Source organism: Lissotriton vulgaris, chromosome 1_1, assembly GCF_964263255.1.
Source record: "Lissotriton vulgaris chromosome 1_1, aLisVul1.2, whole genome shotgun sequence".
Taxonomy (NCBI): domain Eukaryota; kingdom Metazoa; phylum Chordata; class Amphibia; order Caudata; family Salamandridae; genus Lissotriton; species Lissotriton vulgaris.
In genome coordinates this window covers 1,776,262,932-1,776,272,936 of record NC_141685.1, presented here as the reverse complement: position 1 = coordinate 1,776,272,936, position 10,005 = coordinate 1,776,262,932, and the positions used below count along the sequence as shown (strand labels likewise).

General features: G+C 44.7%; 1 protein-coding gene across 2 annotated transcripts in view; it reads left to right on the top strand.

The window, feature by feature from the left end:
* The first annotated feature begins 3,465 nt into the window (after positions 1–3,465).
* The window catches only part of ARID2 (AT-rich interaction domain 2), a 1,159,914-nt gene continuing 1,153,374 nt past the window's right edge, over positions 3,466–10,005 (top strand). Inside the window, exons 1-3 of one of the 2 annotated variants that reach the window (XM_086919090.1) lie at positions 3,466–4,187; positions 4,314–4,407; positions 8,046–8,143. In XM_086919090.1, coding sequence (XP_086775216.1) covers positions 4,096–4,187; positions 4,314–4,407; positions 8,046–8,143 — 284 coding nt within the window. In that variant the 5' untranslated portion in view covers positions 3,466–4,095. The remainder of the gene's footprint in view (positions 4,188–4,313; positions 4,408–8,045; positions 8,144–10,005) is intronic. The other variant, XM_086919091.1, reaches the window with a different exon arrangement.

The window sequence follows — 10,005 nt, the reverse complement described above, 5'->3', positions numbered from 1 at the left end:
TGGGAAGCGGCCTGGTGGCCCCTCTGCAGCTCAAGATTGCCGCCATCCAGTCCTGGCAGCCCCCCATCACCCAGACCGAGGTCCGCGCCTTTTTGGGACTCACGGGCTATTACAGACGGTTCGTGAAAGACTATGGTACCATAGTGGGGCCCCTCACAGAGCTCACGTCCAAAAATCAACCCAAGAAGGTCAACTGGACCCCAGATTGTCAAACAGCCTTCGAACAACTGAAGGCCGCCATGTGCTCCGCCCCTGTGCTCCAGGCCCCCGACTACAGCCGGGAATTCGTCGTCCAGACGGATGCCTCCGACCACGGCATTGGGGCGGTCCTGTCTCAATTGAACACCGAAGGCCTTGATCAGCCAGTGGCCTTCATCAGCAGGCGACTCCTACCTCGAGAACAACGCTGGAGCACCATCGAGAGGGAGGCCTTCGCCGTGGTATGGGCCCTCAAAAAGCTCCGGCCCTACCTCTTTGGCACACACTTCCGGGTGCAGACCGACCATCGACCCCTGCAGTGGCTGATGCAGATGCGGGGGGAAAACCCATAACTACTACGTTGGTCCATCTCCCTACAAGGGATGGACTTCACTGTTGAACACCGGCCTGGGCCAGATCACGCCAACGCAGATGGCCTGTCCCGGTTTTTCCGCCTCGACGAGGAGAGTCCCCAAGAGGATGGGTGACTCTCCCCGCCTTCAGCTGGGGGGGACGCATGTTGGACAGGCCACGTGAAGGGCCGCTCCCCCTCTGCCCGACCAGGCCCGAGCCCGGTCCCTCAAGTGTCACACACCACCACTTCACGTTTTCCGTCCCCTCCGGGACCCTTGCCTCTGAACATATCGACCTCGTGGGCCCGATCCATTACTGGCCCGCGCGCCCAGCCCGGGCGCCATCTTGGACACTCCGCCACGAGGCCGCGTGGCCCCCGATCGACCCCAACCCTGGGCCTGGCCAGGCCTCAGACATCCCGGCACCACCATCCACCCAGGAGGTGAGCGGACTACTTGGCAGGTCAATGGGAGAAAGAGGTGTCGATGGGTCTCCCTCACCAGGTGCCGCTCGCCACAACCTCCCCGGGCGCTGGCTCCACCCCCCTGCTGGGTGTCTGGACCCCTTCATCCCGGACCCCCCAACCTCCAAGTGCGAGGGTCCGGACATCAAAGGGCACCAGCCCTATAACTGGGGCAGCTCCAGAGCAGGAAGGCAGTTGTATCCTGGAGTCGAGAGACGCAGTGAAGAACTCATCCTTGACGGACTACTGGCGCTGCCGTAGCCCTGCCTTGCGAACCATCGTCCTGCCTGCTGGCGCTGCCGCAACCTTCGTAACCTTCATCGTCGTCGGGACCTGCTGGCGTGGCCGCGGACCGTTTGTAACCACCATCTTCATCGGGACCTGCTGGCTCCGCCGCGGACCGTCGCTTCCTTCATCCATCTCGGGACCTGCCTGGCTCCGCCGCGGCCCGATCATCTAGAACGCCGAGCTCGAGGATTGAGAGCTATTTTCATCTATTGGTAACAAGACTGTCCCGCTACCCTTTTCCCAATCCAGAGACCAGAATCGAGGGGACCCCTGAGTCCAGACCTCCTTGTATAATTTTACCGTACCTAAAGAATTGCTGATAAAGTATCGTTGAACCTTATCCTGGTGTGGTGTCCGTCTGTGGGGGGGAAGTTACTTGTCTGTACGATCGCTGGAGACGGCTCTCCCCGGAGACCTCTCCCCTTGTCCTCGGCCGACCCTCCCGGTCCGTCTAACAAGTAGTGAGTGCAGAGTAGTGAGTGCAGAATGCAGAGTGAGTGTGCAGAGCAGTGAGTGCAGGTGCAGAGTAGTGTGTGCTGTTGAGTGCAGAGTGGTGTGTGCTGTTGAGTGCAGAGCAGTGAGTGCAGGTGCAGAGTGGTGTGTGCTGTTGAGTGCAGAGTGGTGTGTGCTGTTGAGTGCAGAGTGGTGTGTGCTGTTGAGTGCAGAGTGTTGTGTGCTGTTGAGTGCAGTGTGCTGTTGAGTGCAGAGTGCTGTGTATTGGCAATGTAAATGACAATGCCATTTATTTATGATTTAAAGAAAAAAAAAGAAATGTCATGAGCAATGCCAATAGCTCTACCTTTAATGATGCTGAGACCATTGCATTGTAAATGCTTGTTTTACTTATTCTTTAAATGTGCTGTCCAATAAAATGGAGAAAGGACAAGCAAAATCCTCTCCTCCGCGTCCTTAATAGAACTGAAACTTTCTTTTGTGCCAACTAGGAAATTTCTCATTATTCACGAATTACGCATTTCAATTTATTTCTAAACATGTATTGTTACCATGGATTGGCACTTCAAATGAATGTTTTCAAGGTGGCCTGTCTTTTTTAACAATAAACGTTATTTTTGATCTGAGTAAATAACCATCAACATACATTAATTGAAGAAGAAGAAATAATTATATATATATATACACACACACACATATATATATATATAATATATATATATATATATATATTATATATATAATTATTATTATTGTATATATATATATATATATATATATATATATATATATATATATATATATATATATATATATATATATATATATATATATATATATATATATATATATTAGAGAACATAACCAGCGCTTTTTCTCTGACAAGAAAAATGTCATCAAAAATCGAGTAAGAAACTGTTAAGTAAAACTTCTGTCTCTTTAGTCAGAAAAATCACTCAAATTGTACTCACTTACTTCTAATGGTTATAGAGTGTCAGATCCCCTTCCGTTCCCCGAAGTAACGAAGGTAGCAATGTTTTTTTTCGTTTTAGTCTCTTCGATGACGCTCCCTTGCCTTATTCTTCTTGCCTTGTCCTGAGAAAATGGTAGTAGTCGTTTTTTTCTCGTTTCCCCTTCCTGATCTCTTCCCCGCTCTCTTTTTCCGCTTAGCTTCAACGTAAATAGTAAAGCACATTTCAGACGATCCCTAAAGCACGGGAAGGCGAACCCTTGGTCTGTTCTATTGTTCCCGGCTTGGCCGCTTACCGCTGGGGTGGCTGCTTTCATGCCAAAGATAGAGAAAGCGGACTGCAAACGGCAAGGAGTCCCACGCCGGCCATTTTAGAGCACATCGTTCTTTTTAATTAAATAAGCTCAAAGAGCTTTCAGACAGATAACGAAAGTACGAAGCTAAATCATCACATATTAGTAAAGCTATTGGTATGAAATTAATTAGCAAGTATATACAGCCTACAAATATTTTGAAACCAGGATGTCTTTAATAAATTCACTTGTGAAAATTATGAAGTTTAAGAAAATTTTCCAACTCATAAAAAAATGTATATTTATAATTCAATTTATGAAGCTGTTTCGGACATAAAGCTGAAAGTCGCTGATAAATTGGCGTGAGGTCGTTCTGTTCAAGATGGCGTTCATTTGATTGGAGCCACAGCTGACCAGACTTTACCACCCATTTCTGTCAGTGCGCAGTACCTCCGGCCTAGTGTAGGGGTCGCTGCCGGGCTCTTTCGCTCCCTCCCTCTCACACACACACACAATCCCCTTCTCTCAGGCGAGCAGCAGCCGCCGCGGCCTCGCATATCCCGGGCTCTTTTTGTGTGTGTGAGTGTGTGCAGAGCGCGAGTGCGTCCTGTAAGCGGGCGCGAGCGGCCGGTGTGTGATCGAATGTGGTAAGTGCGCCCGTGGAGGTGGCTGCGGTGTCCGTGCAATACATACACACATACACCTCCCCTGGATGTCTCCCGAAAGAACCGACAGAAAAAACCCTTAAAAATCAAATAAACCTGGAAATAAACACTGGATCTCCCTTGCCGAAGCTGGTGAGAGGCATGGAGTGGGGCGCGGGGCAGCCGGGTCCGTGTTTCCGTTGGCCCTGCTGAAGATCCCAGACCCCCCCAGTTCAGCCCGCCGACGGCCCTGCTATCACCCCCCTCTTTAAATCCCAACTTTTCTTTGAAAAGAGACCACTCTCCGGACCCTTCTGTCCCGAAGACGACGATGGGGACTCGGGTTCCCTAACACGGCGAGAGGGGATTAAAAAAATTAATATAAAGGGGGAAAAATAGATATTGTTTTTAAAATCCCCAAAACCAAAAAGGATGGCAAACTCGACTGGGAAACCTCAAGAGGACCAGCGGAGGAAAGGGCAAGCTTTCCTGGACGAGCTGAGGCAGTTCCACCACAGCAGAGGGTGAGAAGACCCATTTAGCCTTAAACCTATAAGACACGGGGGGTGGTGGAGGGGTAGCTTTGCCAGGGGTCCGGAATCGCCGGCCTCATCTGTCGGATCTCTCTAACACTCTCTCTTTGTGCACAGGTCCCGGTTTCGAAAGCTGCCGGCTGTGGCGGGCAGGGAGCTGGACCTGCATGCTCTCTACACCCGGGTCACTACCCTGGGAGGCTTCTCTAAGGTGAGCGGGGGGCCGCGCCGGCAAACTTCATTCTCCTCCTGTCAAACACTTTTTGGATTTCCCTCGCTGCTGCTCTGGACTGCGTCCGGGTAGAGAGGGGCGAATAAGGTCCTTTGCGGAGAGAGGCCTGAGGTGTCCCAGAGCCTGCCAATATCGCTCCATGTACTATTCAAAAGCAGTTGATTTTGAGTTTCCTGGCTTAGGCAATTGTCATTGTAGGTAGCTAGATAGTTAGGGCAATGTATAGCAAAGAAGGCCTTCATTCGGTTATGACGGGTGAGAGGAGACTGGGTAGCCCAGGGATGGCCTGTGTTCATAAGTATACAAATGTACAATCTATTCCGTACTCACGGGTGCTGTCATTACCTGCCTTTGTTATTGTAAGTAATGTGTGGAAGGGAATGAATTTATGTGGATATTGTTGGGTGATGGGGTGGTAAAAGAATTTAAGATGACAAGCACCTTCCTGTATTTTGACAGATGGGGCTGTTCCCACTGGCTACATGTGTTGCAATTAGTAGCCTAAGAAGTATGTAGCATTAAAGACCTTCTTAAAAATTGTGAGTTGTAGAGAAGAGCATATTTGCATGCATGTTCCTCTTTGATACCACTATTTTAGTGCTTGGTTATATATTACTGACATGGCGTGTTTTTGCTAGGCAGTGAATTTGTTGCCCTATCACGTGTTTTGGAATTGCTACCCTTTGTACTGTGCTGTAAGGGAAGGCCTTCATGAGCATCAGGAGGGAGCTGCAAAAATCACTTGTTCAGCCGTACAACTCTTGTGAATATCTTGGTTGTGTACTTCTAGAATGGCCTAGTCTGGGTGAGGAAGACTGTCACTAAATACTAGTTTGTGTAGTTTTCTTAATATGTGCCTTCTGTAAGTGTTTTATGCGTTCCAATTGCTAGCCTGAGTAACAAGTTGAATGGAAGGCTTTTTTTATGCTGAAGGAAAAGGCTTATGGAGAAGAGTATATTTATGTGTTTATTTTATTCAAATGTGTTGCCTAGACACTTTATCCAGTTCCTTGATATCTCGAAATACTCAATTCCTACATTCTTTTTGATTTTATTGTACTACTGTCATTATTTACATGGTCTGGTATTGCTACCCTGAGTAATGCATAGTAGAGGGCCACAATGGGGAATGGCTGGTAACCTGCTATAGAGATAACCATGTTTACATCAGCATAGCCCTTATTTATATGCTTTATCCATTAAATTGTTGACTGGATACTCTTCATATAAATTGCTCAAACTGCCTGTAATATATTAATGATGCTGTCAGTATAGATTTTGGGGCAAGTGGTGCCAAGATTTGAACATGCACTGCTGTATTTCATTTTACTCGCTACTTACGGTTGGCAGTCAGAAGTGTGATTGTTGCTAGTATTTTCACGACTTTTGGACAGAGCACGTAATGTTTAGTAAGAAAGTGCTTTGTAGGTGCGGAGTCTTTGGGAATAACTTAGTTTCGGTCTTTCCTTTTTTATGTTCATTTTTGTTACACATCCATGTTTTAGGTTTATACATTGTGCCCAGAGCTCAGTTCATATGAATCCCACAAGTAAAGGTGGTGTTGGTCAAGGAGGGCGCAGGGGGTCATACTGTGTCCAGCCTTGCATTTTTTAATCCTTGTACTTCTTTTACTGTTGGTCGTGAACTTGTTATAAGTATGATGTTTGTGATATTTTTTGTTGTGATCATGGCTTCTCTTAAGCAGGCAAGGCATTATAGGCATTGAGTCAATACAATAATACACTTCCAATGTATGTTTATTTTGCTACACTGCCCAATCAATACCTTTCTGTCCACTTTATACTTCATGCACTAATTCACCAGTGTAGTGCTTACGCTTACAGGAAACACAATAATGATGTTTGGGACAGAGAGAACAGCAGTATCTTGACAAACGTCCGTAATCTTTTTGTATGCGTAATCTGTATTTGCCTGTCCGGGTGCTGCCAATATTTGATTCTAGGCTTTGCTGTCTTGTGTAAGGAAGGAGGTTGGTAAAGTTTGTTAGACAGTATTTGTTAGTATTTTTCCTATGCGTATTGTACTCGTCTTCATATCTGGATATATTTTTGTGACCATATTCGAAAATAGCAAGGGCCCCCTGGTGAATGCAATTCCTAGGGCAGGGTAATACACAATGAAAAGTAACTTCCCTTCATGTCTGGATATATTTTTGTGACCTCCAGTAGTCGAAAATGGCCCTCTAAGGAAACGGTACATGGTGGGAATCACTTACTGCTTTTTGTGTGTTTTTTTGTTATATATTCACTACTGCTGTGGTGCCTGTAACCTACATCCACTTCTGTAGACCTACCTTTTAGAATGGAGGCCGGCTGTGAGGAAGACGTTATTTAGAGGTACTATGCACCGCTAAGCTTCAGTTTTTATGTAGTACAATGAACTGTGAGTTAAACTGTGTAATCTGCATTAATCGATGAAGTTTCTTGTTTTAAAATGTGCCTGGGGAGCAGATGGGGTGACACGCGAGAAGTCTGTTTACAAATGTGTGCTGTGGATGTTTATTTTGACATTGACAAATGCATTTATGTATTTCTGAGAATTGCAGCATTTGCTAAAAATTTACCAGCACAGGTGTGGGTGACAAAAGTTAAGGAAATCTTTCACCAAATTTAAGTAGTATTTTCAGAAACTATAACTTGTGTATAAGGCTACATAGTCAGGCGCAATGCGTTAAAATTGTATGTTGCCATAATGACGTAAGTTAAGGATGGACAGGAGGCATGATTGGATAATGTGATGGGTTTATCGTTTTACATTTGCCTTACTCGATCGCGCATATTGATGTAAATGATCATATTAAAAATAATTGCCGAAGAAGTTATCTGCTTACCACTTTGACAAGGGTGGCGTGCTAAAAGCAACGTGGAATATCACTTTGAGGGTGATTTGTAATTGTATTGTTTATGCCTTGGGTAATATCCTGGCTGTGGCGCCCAGTATTAACTGTGCACTATATACCTCTGTGTCAGCGAGTGCCAGCCAGCCCCTGCTCCCTCCCACCTGCTCTAACAGCAACACTCACCGCCCTCTTCCCCCTTTTGGGCTTGCAGTTTTAGTAGATCTCAAATTTAGCGGGCATGTTAAACTTCGATAACCGGGCCGAACAGGGGGCGGCGGTCACCGGACCTTACGAGTAGGGCTCCCTGTCAGTAGTACCCTAACCACCTTAGGTTGCAGGGCCAAACGAGACATGCAGGCCTCCCAGAGCCACCAAAACCCGGACGCCGTAGTGGGACGGTCAGGCATGGGACAGGGCTCCCCAGACATATTCAATACTCATTGGTGGGATTCTTCTGCGTCATTTATCCGTTGACAGTTTTCGGAATATTGATGTACCTTTAATGTAAACACAACCCATTTGTGTTCGTGGTGGCTCTAGGTGGAGTAAATGAATGAAACTGGCATATTTAAACACCACCATATGAATGTTTGTCCAGAAATAACCGCCTTCCTAGGCTCACGCACGATCACGCTGCCATCCCCTCCCACTCACTCTGTGCAGTGAAGGCACACAGTTTGTTTACACCGTATATACTGTCTGATCTCAGTCCCCATGAGGCTGCCTTTGCTACCCTGACACTCTTTGTTTTGCACAGGTTTCGGAGAAGAATCAGTGGGGAGAGATAGTGGAAGAATTTCACTTTCCAAGAAGTTGTTCCAACGCTGCCTTCGCTTTAAAACAGTATTACTTACGGTGAGTGAAACATGCTCCCTCATGCATAACCACCAGTACATGCGCGCTATTTTAGATGCGCAACCGCAGCTTGCCCACCATAAGGAAATACCTGCTGCTTCAATCATGGGGTTTAATGGCAAGGTTCATAGGACTTGAGTTGGCACCTCTTTTTTTGCTTCTTTTTGTTGAAACATTGGTCCATGTATCACTTTATCTAGCTGTGTCCCGTAGAGAATACTTTTCCTGTTGTTTTGAACTATTGTTGATTTTAAACTTTCTCTGAAAGTACATCATGGCATTTGAACAAAGCAGTTTTATTGTTTTCCCCAAAAATTCTTTTGCCGAAATGTGGGAAGTGTTGTCAAGAGTGTAATGCAGAAGTTGATGACTGTTGTGGAGTATGTTATCTTTTTTTGAATCTGCATTTATTAGAACATTTGTTAGTTACCTTCATGTCATTAGTTATTTGTGCACCTGGATGCTTTTTACTAATATTGATGCATGTAGTGCAAGTTTTTTTTTTTTTTTACCGTTAATCCTGTGTCCGAGGGATTTGATATTTTTCACTGGAGAAAGTTGTTATGCAGGTGCTGTCGCGCCAGGCTAATCACCTGTTTAAAGTAGTGACATTTAGGTCCCTAAGAACTGTAGCCTATTACTGAGAAATAGTGAGATACCTCTAGTACTGTACTGTGCTATCACTCGTAATGGTTTCTGATACACAATATGATCCCGAATTTTCATGGTTGTGGGAAAGTATTTACACATTTTGTAATATGAAATAAGGAATTAACTATGCACTGATTGTTGTTGACGTTCTAACTGCATAATAATTATATTCTTGTTTTGTTATTCGCTGCTAGTGTAAGCTACTCCAAATGTAATGGATTTTTGGTATAGTTCTTTTTACCTAGGTTCTATGTAATCTAGATTTTAATTGAGCTAGCTATAGACAGGTACAACATGGTTGCAAATGTTCTGTTGTTTTTGTCCCCCTCTCTGCTTTTAATAGTATGATAAAAATGTTTGTGAACAAGTCAGACAGTCATAGGTATTCCATGCAATTGTTACTCATTGTTTAGTAAAATAAATGTCAAAACATACTCTACTCCCGTTCTGACTCAACTATTGATTCTCTCACGTCACTTAATATGCAACTAGCCAGGTGAAAGTGGAGGTTCGAGCTGTAATCCTACAGGGACGAGCAGAAGGCTTGTGAATCTCAGATCTGTATGACATTAGCAGAAGTAGTGGTTCGGCTGATGTCTTTTGTTTTTGGAAAGGACCAAAGAGAAGACGGAATGCATTTCAGATAATTTAATGGCTCTTTGAATTGAATAATGGCTCAGGTTGCAACTTTTTATTTTTTATCAATGACAATCTGTAGTTTCAAATTGGTGACAACCGTGAAACATCTGAAAACGTGCACAAAACTATTAAAATGCAACATTTTTCACTTAGATGACTTTGTGCGCTCTATGTTTGACTATTGATACAATGAGCTGTTTGAGAGTAGCGCTTGCATTCCAAAACACTTTACCAGGAACACATCAAATAGTACATTGACATTTATGCCAAATGTATAGTAAAGTTTTGAAAGAAAAAAAGTTTCAATTAATCAATGGAGGAAAAAATTAATGAATTCAGAGAACTTGGTGTGTTATAAGTTTTGTAGGCTACTATGAGCTAATTAAAACCCGGGGCTGGGGGGGGGGAGAAGTCTGGACTTTTTTAGGTTACCTTTATAATGGTTTCAACACCCAAAATGTAGAATTTGCATTCCATTGTGTAATATTTTCAGATGAAGGCCGATTGTACTTTCAGATATTTTTTTCATCACCTTTTTGTTAATATGACCTGGGTCGGATGGAGCATACTAG